The sequence below is a fragment of the Lichenostomus cassidix genome, chromosome 1Aa (assembly GCF_008360975.1).
Source record: "Lichenostomus cassidix isolate B80296 chromosome 1Aa, HeHo_3.0, whole genome shotgun sequence".
NCBI lineage: Eukaryota > Metazoa > Chordata > Aves > Passeriformes > Meliphagidae > Lichenostomus > Lichenostomus cassidix.
The window spans coordinates 11,970,854-11,984,326 of record NC_139480.1 but is presented as its reverse complement, the minus strand read 5'-3'; the positions used below and the strand labels follow the sequence as shown (position 1 = coordinate 11,984,326).

Below are 13,473 nucleotides of genomic sequence, written 5' to 3'. Positions count from 1 at the left end.
GTCAGCACCCTCCTGCACACTGGCTTTAAAGCAATCCCAAAAGGAAGGCCACAGCATTCCATAGGCTGCTCTCTAGTACTTCTGTATGAGGGACCACTGAGTGAGCAGTGAGCAGTAAGTTATTCCTGATGGTAGGAAATATCTGTCTAGATCCCCTTTGCTCCAGCAGGGAACATCAGGCAGATGTGAAAGTTGAAATATTTCAATGCATGCCTGAGTGAATGATTGCTGTAAGGAGAAATGTGCTTCTCACCACAATCTACTGCAGGCAGGATGAGAGGACTTGAAGCATGTTAGTAACAGAAACCTGAAAAATCAGGACAGTAGTGTCGACGTTCACCTTTTCAAAGGAATCTGGTAATTACAGACAGGCTGTCTCTCCAGAGGCACAGGAAGAGGAAAGCCATCTAAGAAATTACTGGAATTACTCAAGTACTCTAAAAGCAGACAGCCAAACACTTCCACTGATGGAAGCTGGACCAGCACTTAGCATGAACTCTGTTTTTTTAAGTTTTCATTATACCATACATACTATTTCTAAGAGTGCCTACTGTTGCCAATGGAAACAGATGCCTTGCCCTTCCAAATCACTTCGAAGAATAAATTCCCTGTCACTGCAGCTCCTTCCCTTTCTCAGCAATGTCCCAGTTCTGCAGGAAAGTCCTAAAAAGAGCAAAACACTTTTTCACACTTTCATCCCTCTGTCTCTAGAGCACTCATTTCAGACTTCCATCTTCTTGCTTTCACAAAATCCCACCCTATTCCTTGGCTATCTAGCAAAGCCCCTCTTCACTCTATTTTACATTTATTCCGTCACAGCAGCAGGACAGCTGTGGACCTTGTACCTGAAACTTCCAACAGTGAAAAGTGTACTAAGTATATGGAAATTGTATAAAATCTTTTTCAATTATTTGAGAATCCACTTGTACAAGAAAATTACCAAATATCAATTTAAAGAAGAAGTGAATATTGAGAGATAGGGGCAAGTGCTTTGCCTGCAGAAAGAATACACCATAAGGTAAAGAGAAACAGAAGCATCTCTCTTTTTGTATAATGCATTAACTTCTTTAAACAACTGATAATCATTGGCCTAATGCTGTTGCATTTGCATAATTCTTGATGATTTCCATGCCTTTGGGACATGTACATTTGAGAGTTAACTAATCAGAGTTGCTTTTGGCCTCAAGTGCCAAGATAATTTCCATACAGTGGGTTGAAAAATTGCATCTGCTTCAGTGATGACTGTCCTACATAAACACCGACTGGGTTGGGAAACCAGAGAAGTCATTCAGCTGTGTATATTTGAAACACCACTCTTATCTTTAATGCTGCCAAAGCAGCAAGATGATTGACTGGCCAGTGGTCCCCATTCACCGAGAAGTCTTTTTTTATTGCTGAGGTGATTCATTCCATAGAGTCTTGCTAAAATCTGGGGTCCTTCCACAGGTTTCTAGCCTGAGAACTTTTAATTATTGTTTATAAAGATACTGTATTTAATAACCACTAGTAAATTTAAGTGCTAGTTACTGTTCCTAGGCAGGAAGAGATATACAAGCAGGCTGCATGCTAGAATTATGTAATTATACTTCTAATGTTTCCTGACTTCAAGATTACAATCTTACATGGGGGTGGAAAAAAGTTTTTGTGCCTATTTTCTTAGGTTAAAAACCAAAGCAAAACTTGCAGCCTTACCCAATCTGCTATCACATCAGGTCACACTGACATAACACGTTCAAACATAAAGCTGGAGCCTTCAGACACATTATGTTAATGTTTTCCCTGGAGCAAACTGTGTAATTGGTAAAAGCAACAGCCTTAACTTCTAGATAGACACATCTGGAGTGGGGGAGAGAAATACATATCCTGACAGTGAATTGTATGACCATTTCCTAAAGCAGGAAACAGCAAGACCTTGGATTCTAAGTTCCATTTTAAATGCAATCACAAGAATGTTTTCAGCAGTTGCAGGTACCTTTCCATGTACTCTCTATTCCTCCAGCTCCAGCTTCTCCTAGTCATCTCCCACCCGTCATTTCTCAGCCTATTCTGCACTACTGTACATTTACACATATGCTATGTACCCCTTTTACTTCTCCCTTTGACTCAGAAACAGACAGAAATTTTTTTATTATATTTTTAATATAATAGATTGCCTAGGAAAGTCTGTGTGACTTTCTAAGCCAACAAAGCAATGGGTCAAATTCAGCTCTGGATTATCTCCCACAAATTCACTAGACTAATGCTGAGGAGGAATTTGGCTCTAAGACTTGTTAGAAGTTGATTACATTCACAAGTCATTTACCAAATAAAATTTTAAAGTCATCTAGTGACATGGGGAGTACAATGCCACGAGCAAACATCTGGATGTGAAGCAAATTAAACAAGCAACTGCCAAGGGCAATAAGCTAATAAAGAAATGTAGATGCCTTTGACTTAGGCCAGACAGACATTTATTGGAAGCCAAGATTAGTAAGCCTTACCACTTATAGTCACGTGGTCATCTTTGGAGGCACTCCGTGCTTCTTTTAACCGGATCTCTGAGCTCACATCCACTTTTCTTCCAGACAGCTCTAAATAGGCTTTGAGAGACTCAGGTACCTTGACTGTAATTGAACCTGGTGAAATTTAAGTGAAAGCTAGTTAGTTTAACCCTGAGATCAAAGCATGAAGCAGGCCATTATTTCACTAACTCAAATCAAATCATCATTTGGTTGTGCTTGGTTGGGTTCTTTTTTTAAAGTCTCCAGACACAATAACCTCTTTTTTTTTTTGGTCAGTGAAAGGATAAATGAATGTATCTTCATTTATCACAAACAGAGACTATGTCACATACAGAAAATGGTATCACAGCACTTCCTTTTTAGACATGAAGCTAAACATTGACATGTGCTTCTAGCAATGTCCTTTGGTAGAGAATGTTATTACAGCAATGATCAAGGGAAGCAAATATAATAGATCTTACAGGTATTCTGACTTTAGTTTAATCTTCTAGTTGCATAGTGACATTCATGAGCAAGGACAGGTCATCAGACTTGACAAATAATCCAGTCGCTGCATGGCACACGATGAAAGAATTGCTCCTCTGGAAGGATGAGACACTGCTCACATACTGTGAATCCTGGTGATTGTCTTGCTTTACTGCTCAGGGCCAGCTGTTCACATCCTCCAACAGATGCAGTCTCAAAACTGACTAACCAGTTTAGACTATGCATCACTAAACTGCAAACTAGTAGCAAAATTGCAGCTTTGGTGGCCTGAATAGATCGACTTTGAGATTAAAACCAGAAATTCTGACTTCTGCTTCCCCTAAATATGTGCTCCTCTGCATCAGACCAAAGGCAGACACTGGGCCCCCAGGCTGCCCACATTAGTCATCCTTGGAATAACTCAGTCACAAAGTTTGGAAGTTCTGTCCTACACATTAGATCAAAAGGCTGACAAAATCAGAATGCACTTCCTTTATATGTGCTCCTTAGTTTTTGCTCAATTTCAACATTCACTTTAGAAAAACATAAAACAGTTTCTTGCCACAAATCCCAAAAATTTAAGCAGAACACATTAAGAATAACAGCTAAGTAGTACCAGAAAGCAACCCTAGCTAAGCAATTTAGACTCAGCAGAATCACTTGCCTTTGAGAGTTCTGATGAACAAGTAACTTCCAGTATAATTTAGGCCTGGATACACAAAAGCCTTAGAACAAGAAAGGGAAAAGGTCTTCATCTTTGGGTCCTCTTTGGAGAGCTGCTCAGTGATGACTCATAAAAACCAACACACATGCAGCTCATTTATCACAAATGGGACACTTTCTACACTGCAGCTGTCAGCAGTTATTCTGAATTTACAGGGTAAACAGAACTTCAACTTTGCCTTTACTAAACTGTGCTGCCAGAAGAGATGTCAGAAAATGTTTCAAAAATAACATTAATTAGCTTTGATTAAATGCATTCCTCTTTGCTACTAACTTAAAGAGACATTAACTTAGTAATACAAAATGTAACCAAGAAATAATATAAAATTCTTTGGACTAATGAAACCAAAATAGATTGCACAGAAGGATGTACAAATTATTTCAATGCACTGACAGAATCAGTCCCGTCTTGAGTAACTGTTAGGTTTTAACAGGGCACAGGCATTGCCTCCCAAGAGACAGAAATATACCAAATACCATGTTCATTTAAACCACCTGTAGTGCCTGACATGACGTTAAAGTCAAGTATAAAAACACTATAGTGTGGTTTTGTTTGTTTTGCTTTTTTTGTTTGCTTGCATTTTTTTTTCTTTAACTAGGACTAACAAGATGTACTCAGGGCTTTGTAATTTGTAGTATCATATCTTCTGGATGGCAAAATTATGAATTCAACTTTAGGTGGGAGCTTTCAAGTAAGAAGTGAAATTTTAGTGAGTAAGCAGAGAGAAAATGAAGGAAAAATGGTGGGGTAAGGTGCTCCCATCTTTGTTTTTCTGCCTTCAGATTTTCATAGTAGGATATTTCAGTCAGAAGGCAGGAAAAAGAAATATATGTGTGTCAATTATCACTGCACATACATCATGGAGAAAACTTTGGTCAAGGCAAAGGAAGACTGTAATCCTAGCCAACTCTGCAGAATTCTGCTGGGTATATTGCCAGGGAAAAAAACCCAAAAAACCTTGAAATACACAAACATTTTTAATCCATCTTAAGCATCCTTGTCCCTTACAGAGCTTATTATATTTTAAGTATTTATAGACATTTTCCAATAATGAGGCAAAAAAAAATTGTAGATAACCAACAATCACAAACTATCTTTTACAAACAGATTAAAAAAACCCCCAAACCAAACCCTTATCCCCTTTTCTTTTACATCAAAATTTGCAATTTAGTTTGCTAACCTTTTTGGGATTTCAGATCCACTTTTCTTAATTGACTGACATAAACATCTATTGTCCCATGATATGTAGAAGCTTTTAAACTTCCATCTGATGAATCTAAAAAACAAAAGAAAATAGAAGAACTTATGTATCATTAACTCTATTTAAATAAACATTTGCCAGAATCTTTCTTTATACCTCCAACTGATTTTTATGAATTCTTTTGTGTTTGATAAGCATCATAATAATTTACTGAATGTCAGACTTCACTTAGAAAAACAAGTTTCTGAAAAAAACATATCTCCCCAGGCAGAATTGGGTCACACTCCGGTCCTACAGCTGTAGCTCTGCACTTGCTCTACATCCACAAGGCCTGAACTGCACTGCCCATCTTTCCACAGGAATGTCTTCATCTTTGTGTCAAGATCAAGCACAAAACTTGAACACTAAGATCTATTTTAGTTCCCAAAAGAGTTCATTTGCTCAGACTCGGTGCAGGCAGAACTTTACCCAGGAAAGCTACCCCATGCAAAAGGCAAGCAGTTTTTCAGAGCCACATCTTGTTGCACAGATTACCTGAGTACAGGCTTTGTAAAATCTGATTCACTGTCTCTGAATTTTCAACAAATGTTTAATATATGCAGGAAAACAGCATTTGTTCTGTGCCTTGGAATAGGAAAACCTACACATTCTTTTATACCTTATTAGCTGACATTTATGATCACGAAACTTTGTGAAGAAGCATTTTTACAAATAGAAAGTCTTTAAGAAGCTTTAATTGTACACTTGAGTAGTCTTTAATTACTTGCAATGTATTCAATTTTTAGATACATAGACTTTCACAATATTACAGTGAAGTCCCAAAGAGTTTACTTCCAAACTACTGATCAGACCTATACCTAATAAAAATTGCAAAGAAATGAAGAAGAAACTCTGGAGGAGCATAAAAAAATTACATTTGTACCATGAACAAAAGGCAGTCACTGAAATGTAATTTTAGAGGCAATGCTGGAAATTAAAGTATTGGCAAGAAATCCCAAGATAGTGATAGAGACTGGTTTCTGGATGTGCATAGAAAAAACCCCAACAGTCAAATTTTCAGAAGTAGCTAAAATAATAAAATCAAACCTGAATGAAACGTCCCATTTTAAAAAATAAAAACATTAATGAGAGAACTAACTTGATGAATCATAATAAGGATGTCTCACATTAATGTTTTATGCTTGCCATACAGTTTTAGCTCTATGTAAACTCATCTGCAGTTTTCTGATCCCAGATTTCAAACACAGATGCCAAAGATTAGTGCATTGCTTACAACAGCAAAACCATGGAAAATCAGCTAAAACTGATTTCTTTGGAGGGGAAAGTAATTTAAAAAAAGCAGCTAATCCATACTTAGTCAGCTGAGAAACTGAGAACGGCTTTGGCTAACAAGGAAACATTAACAACTAGAACTGGAAGTGAATGTTTCTGCCATCTCAAGACTTCATGTTAAAGAAAATCTGAAAGAACAAAATTTAACTCTTCATGAATAATGAACTTAAAAAGAGTTTTGCTTGTGTAAACGAGAACAGAACATTTTAATTGATGACTTTTTAGAAGGCTGTTCACAATAGTTGAAAAGTTAGTCATTAGAACTGGAAAATCTGACAAGCATCAACCTTTTTTATGAACATTTTGAGTAGCGATAGCTTGAGGTTTTCATGCAAAAGCTGTTTTTGCAGATATTCCCCATCAAATTTAGTAACAGCCAATTACTGACTCTCCACATAATCTTGACAAAGATTTTGTTGGCAATAGATACAGGAAACATCCAGCCTTTGGCTCTTCTGCTTTTACCAGAACACATAATAAGTGCCTTTATCTGTTCTAGGAAGAAAGAAGAGTCTCCTGTGACAGGACAGCAGTTCTCTCCACAGAGAGCAACTGCAAACAGTCCACACACCACCAGCTGGTGGTGCTTTGCAGGGACAACATTTATTCAGTGAATATATCTTCCCACTTTTCAAATGCAAAAGCAGCTCCTGTGAGATTCTTCCCAGTGGAAAGAGGCCTTTTTGTAAATCTGCAAGACTGAACAAAGTGTTCTTTCCTAGATCTTCAATTATTATAAATTGAAATAAAAAGAATCCTCAGTTAGTGAGAGACTGGATTCTGTTTGCAGAAGGCATTAACACAAATAAAGAGTGCAGGAGGAAGGCAGTATGCAGAGCTCACCAAGGCACAGATTTACCAGGAAAGCCAAAAACAACCTCAAGGGAAGTGGAACATTTTTCCATTGAAGAACACTGTTTTGGGAGGAGGACTTGCCAGATTTTGACTCCCAGAGAACCTCACTAATACAAAGTTTCCTACGGCTGAAGAAACTACAGCAGTTTGAAAACCACCAAGAACCTTGGCAGCATTAACCAAACACTAAACCTGTCACTGAAGTGCTGTACAGTAAACAACTGTTAAGCTTTGAACTATGGAAGTAACATGAAATATATTTTATGGAAATGACTGAAAATGATCCACATAATGTTACAGATCAGATGCTCAATACAAGTGCATATATACAATTAAGAATACCAAGAATCATGGAATTGTTCATCACTTCTGCAAAGTCCGCAAAGATGTTGTTTTAAGTTTGTGTCTCTAACTCTTAACAAAGGAGGGGTAAAAGGAAAATGCATTTTAAAAAAACCCCAAAGATGAGGTGATACAACAAAAAAGTGCCCAAATCTAAACAAACAAATATTTCAATAATGAAAAATTTCCTTTTAGTAAGTAGCACAGGCTGATAGGACAAAATACATAACAAATAATGATGGAGACCAAAAATTCTGTCATTTTACGGTTATGACAGAACAAACTTAAGGCAATTTATTTTTAAATATATACCCAGTGTTAGCTGATATGAATGTGAATAACTGAAGATAAAAACAAGGAACAAATGTATAGTTTGAATTCAGAGTTTGCTCAGAACTGACAGGGGAAAGGTTTTCTCCAGGCTTTTCAAGGGGAAAAACAAGGATAAAGAAGCCTTTTACTGGAAATGGAACAGATGGTCACTCTTGAGCAGCTTCAGCTATTTAAGAATTTACTGGTACTAGAGAAAAAAGATGAAAAAAAAGGGCACAGTGAAGCAAGATGTCCTTGACAAAGTCTTTGTTAAGTTTTATAAAAAATAAGTAGAGCTTGAAGAATAAGACCTAAGTCACATAACTTGAGAAAGACTGCACAATTAAAGATCAGTGAAAGGCCTACAAAGGTAACAGTATCACTTCATTTTATCAGTCAAGTACTAAAGAAAGGATTAAACACAAGTGATCTTTCCTTAAATCTAAGCAAAAAAATACTTTCCCTAATAGCACCTAGACTGACCTTGTTCATGGTAAAATCAATCTCAATGAGAAAACACAAAATATTTATCATGATTTGATTACAAGAAATATTTGATTTACAAGAAATATTTGATTACAAGAAATCAATGGAGAAAACATAAAATTCCAACATATCTGAAGTGTGATGAAGATTCAATTCCTGCCTAACTAGCTATCTAGTATTGCTTATTGATAGAAAACTGACAAGTATTTTTGCCTTAGTTCATTGTTTTAAAACTGCCATATGAAAAGTATTATAAGAAACTGAAATACATTCTCTAAATAGACTTCACTATTATTTATTATCTAGAACTCACGAAATTGCATATACTACTGAAAAATCCTTAGCAGTCCTAACCATACTCACCATGGGGACCTGGCAAAACAAATGATGCAACACATCAAGCAAAGAAATCTCTCATGAAAACAATTCCTTTTTTAATCAAGTTATCCAGACTATCCTTTTACCTCTTAATGATCTATGTTCTACCCCAATTTTAAGTTACATACTTTGGTTGTAAAGGGCATAGTCTCTTTTTGATAAATTATTCTGTTCCAAAAAAGCCCAAACAACCAAACCCCCTGGCTTGTCTGGTTTAGAGAAAAGGAAGCTGAGGGGTGACCTCACTGCTCTCTGCAGCTTCCTGAGGAGAGGAAGGGCACAGGGAGGTGATGAGCTTTTCTCCCTGGTGTCCAGTGAAAGGATGCATGGGAATGGATTTTCTTTAGGAAGCATTTTTTTACAGAGAAAGTGGTCAAACACAGCAACACCTCCCAGAGAGGTGGTCATGCCCCAAGCCTGCTAGTGTTTAAGAGCCCCAAACGAGATACTTGAACTCTTGGCTAGGCAGTGGGACTGCATGATCATTTTAAGTCCTTTCCAACTGAAGTAAGAGACAAGGCCTTGAGCAAACTGGTTGAGTAGGAGATGTTCTCACATTTTTAGAGCTGAATGTCTGGATCTTAAATGTCTTTTACCTTTAGAAAAATCCATAAAAATACCAAGGATGTTTAATGCTCTTTAGGAAAAGATGAAGCCTAACTAGTGCTTTCAGAATTGAAATATGAAAAATAAAGTTTCAACTGTAAGATGTCTCTTAGTGTTTAAGCTGAGCATGGTTAATTCAGGAAAATAGTCATCATCTGTTGATGGAAAAAGCTACCTCCTATATTAAGAAACCTTTATTTAACTGCTCTTCATATCCTATGAGTTTATTTAAGCGAAGGAAAAACAGCCTAGCAAGTTGAATTTAATTCTGTGGTTTAATGACTAACTCATAAGACTGTGTCTTGCATTCATTTTCCAGGAATGTTAATATAGAGCTCTTAGAAACATAAGAAGAGTTGTTAATGGTCCCTAAACAATCCTTAGAGATTGTCCCTGAAAGATGTTTAGTGAGTGACTACAGTTAACACCATTAGCAAGTCTTCAAGATTTGGGCCTGAGGAAATCTTTCTACATTCAAAAAACCACTAAGCCTTGTCTATGATTCTGTTACTTCAATTTTCTGCCATAGCAATAATTAGAATTTGAGTTTCTCACTTCTGTGTTTGTGTGCTATAAAACCCACTGATAAGGTATATCATAATTGATAACTCTGAGTTGTCCTGTCATATAAATGCTCAAGTTCCCAAAAGGAAGTTTGCCTTCATTTCTGAAGAAAAACCTATTAGCAAAATAGCTTGGAAACACTGAAATTATCACAAGCTTTTACATCATCCCCCCAAATATGTAATACATAGTGATTAGCTTCCAGATATAAAAATCAAACATAGCTAATCATTGATGGCAATAAATGTAAGGATAGAGAACTACGTTAAAGCCACAACTGCATTTGATGTACACTTAGTGTTTTCTCATGTCCTTTTATCCCATCCTAACCTAAAAGATGACTCCTAGACTGAGCCTAACGTGGGCAACACCCAGCAAGTGCTGGGTACCAAGTGAGATTGGGTGCCTTGCCCAACCACAAAAGGCTGAGTTTGGAAAGAGTCTCATTCAGCCAGAGTTATCAGTGCTACTCCTGAAAAGGGGGCAAAAACATCTGTGAAATCACCTCTGTTTTACTTCCCCTGTGAATATTCAGCTTTTGGAAAGGAGAAGAGAAAGACAGAGAGAAGGCAGAACCTACCTACTGTGATACTTCCTGTTTTGGTCTGAAGGTTGGTGTTACCTATAATGAAAGGGGGAAAAATGTTAAGAATATTATTTAAGCATATTAATTATTTTTTTTAAATATTGTTGCTTTACAAAGAAAAGTCTCAACACATGTTGGTGACAATGAAGGGATTCCAGACAAGAAAAATATGGAGTAAAGTCAAAGACACCTCCTGGATGTGAGGGAGAAAAAAACTAAAGAGAGGCACATGCAAGGCTAATGCACAATACAGTTATTTTATTTGGGGCAATTTTTAAAATTGCTCTGAAGCCTGCAACAGCACAATGGATTATTTAAGTAGTTCAATTGTATGAATAACATAAATAGTTTATATTTTCCTCTTTTATACATCTATACCCCATTGCTGCTGGAGGGAATCTCATGTGTTATCTTCAAAGGCTGGACCCATTGAATATTTCCTACTCCCTCCAAACTTATTCTTATGTGCATGACAACCCCTTGTCAACATTTCCACTGACTTCAGTCTGAGTATGTTGGGCAAACTGGAGAACATCAAACAAAACTGGGTAAAGCACAAAATGTAGAATGGTCTTCTACTGAACTTGCATCACTTTAAACAGGCATTGGTGTTTCAGCCTAAAACTTTCAAAATATTTATTCTTCCCCTTCACCTATAACATCAAGAGAAACTGGAAGAAGGACAGATGTATCTCACAACAGAAGAGCCACCTATACTCCCAACAGTCTAACTAAATTGTAGAAACTTCTACAGTTCCATGTATAAATGTCTCACAGAAAATGCTTTAAATCAAAAACTAAACCACAACATGTCATTCCTGCCATTCTCTCATCCTCCCAAGAGAATGATAAAATGAAGACTAAGGTTGATCACAGTAATTAAGTCCAGTTCAGTAGTCACAATTTTCAGATCTTTCCGAATAGGCTTTAAAAATTGCAAATAGATCAAGCTCTGCCCTATCTTGTGTAATTACACAGTAGTAAACAACCACTAGGGCAGAGTGCATTCCACTGTATATGACCTGTATTTTTCTTAGTGGTTCATGGGCTGAAAGCTATAAAAGCAGCCTATCATCAACAGTCTTAAATTCATCATTTTGTGCACATACTTACAAAATACTTAGGGGTTCTGAAAATCAAAGCATAAACAAAAGCATATTTCAATGAACTTGAATGATGTTTGGCTTCATTGTGCTGTTTTTAAAAGGCATGATATAATTATCCCACCCTTTCCCCCATTTTGTCATGGCTGGTACTAAGTTTTATACAACCTACCAAAAGACCTAGGGTTTTGTCAGCTGGCAGCTCCCACAGAGCTGAAGGTAGATTTTATTCAGTCTGAATATAATCCCTGTGTCTGTTCTGTATTTTTCTGGGGGCTTTGTTTTCTGATTTGATAAGTAGATCCTTGAAAAATATTAAATGTGTAGAAATCAAATTCCTTTTAGCCACATACTTAAACAGCAGGACAACTAACATTGCTCAATGTCAATACAATATATTAGTGTGAAAAGCTCACTTCAAACATCTAGCTAGAACAAAAGCTGCTTTTGAAGCAGACAGGAATGTCCTCCTGAGTTGTGTCCTGCACTGTCTACTGACAATGTACAGAACTGCACTTTTGGTCATGTAACTGTTCTCTGATGGCCAACACTTCCCTTAGGACTTCTAAGTATTTCTTGGGCACATAAAGGGCAAATAGAAAAAGCCCTGACTAGAGGTAATGACTAGTTTGATTATTACAGCCAACTGACTTCAGCATTCTAATGCAATACTATGACATCCAAAATACAGTCATTTAAACAAAGTATTGATAACAGTGCCTTGGTGTTTTGGAGTTTTGTTGCTTCTGAAGAAAGAGTTATCTTTTCTATAATCTACAAGCTTTGCTTCCCCATGAACACCAGAATTTCAAACTACAGTCAGGATACTGATATATGTCAGAAGATGGCTTTTCAGATATAAACAAAGGCAACTCTTTATGCTATCTTATTTCCATTCCTTCCATTTGTTTTGGTGGCTCTCAACAGGGCAGGGAAGGGAAACTAACAAAAAGGGAAAATAAACTATTATGCAGCTTTTTACTACTTTAGAAATTAATTTTTTGACATGTCTGTATTTTAGTCTGATGCAAATTTAAAAAACTTTAAAAGTTACAATCCCACTCTAAATGCAGTGAAATCCAGAAACATAACTGAAATGTATGTAACACACTTTGGTATTTTAAGAGGTTTATTTTCTGGAGGGATTATAGAATGTCAAGCTCAAGCATTGGACTGTACTACCTTTGGAAGATGGCAGATATTCTGCTTTGTCTTATGCAAGTCATTGACCAGGCAGTTGTATGTTCACCCTTTCTTATATAAACATTAAGTGTGCAAATACCTAAAGTAACCTCAATTACCATGTTCTCCAGTGTGATTCTCTCAGATAAGTAAATAGTTAATAGACTATGACAGAATAAAAGGTCAAGAGCAAATATAAAATCAAGAAAGACACTGCTGTACTCAAGAGATGCCACAGAAGGGTACTGAGAAGAGTAGCAGCCCAGACCATGCTACAGATGCTCTGAGAGCATCTGCTTGTTTTCCTTTAAAAAGGAGGAAGCTAAGAAGGAATCTTCTTGTGGTCTTCAACTGCCAAATGGGAGGTTATAGAGAGAAGACATTCTTCTCATGGTGATGCAGCAAGAAGGAGGAAGAAATATCAATGATGGATACAAGTCGTAATGGAAATTATTATTTTAAAAGGTTTTTTCCCCCACCAGAAGAATAATTAAGGACTCGACCAAGATGTCCAGAAAGGCCATGCAATCTCTGACCTTGAATATATTCAAAGGTCAACCAGACAAGGCCATGAGCAAGTTTGCTCTAACTGAGCCCACTTTAAACATTAGCTGGGGAGGAATTTAACATCTAGTCCAAACTTAAACTAAATTTATAAAATAAAGTAATAGTTAATGCAACTCAACCCAAGACTTTGGGACAGCTGCAAAGAGGGATTTCCTGTTCCTCCCACGCGGCCCTTTGTTGAGAAGTTTCACTGTAATGTTATTGTCTCTTAGATAAAGAAGAAATTTCTCAGGCTCAGATTTCTTTTTCAAGTGTCAACTCAGAAGTGT

The 13,473-nt window shown here is 36.9% G+C and overlaps 1 protein-coding gene across 1 annotated transcript in view; it reads right to left on the bottom strand.

Moving 5' to 3' along the window:
• Nucleotides 1-13,473, bottom strand: part of FAM185A (family with sequence similarity 185 member A) — a 34,442-nt gene that overhangs the window by 4,280 nt on the left and 16,689 nt on the right. The window contains exons 5-7 of the mRNA XM_085040154.1: nt 10,347-10,388; nt 4,871-4,966; nt 2,481-2,615 (exon numbers count right to left, since the gene is read on the bottom strand). Of these exons, the coding sequence (XP_084896280.1) occupies nt 2,481-2,615; nt 4,871-4,966; nt 10,347-10,388 (273 nt within the window). The remainder of the gene's footprint in view (nt 1-2,480; nt 2,616-4,870; nt 4,967-10,346; nt 10,389-13,473) is intronic.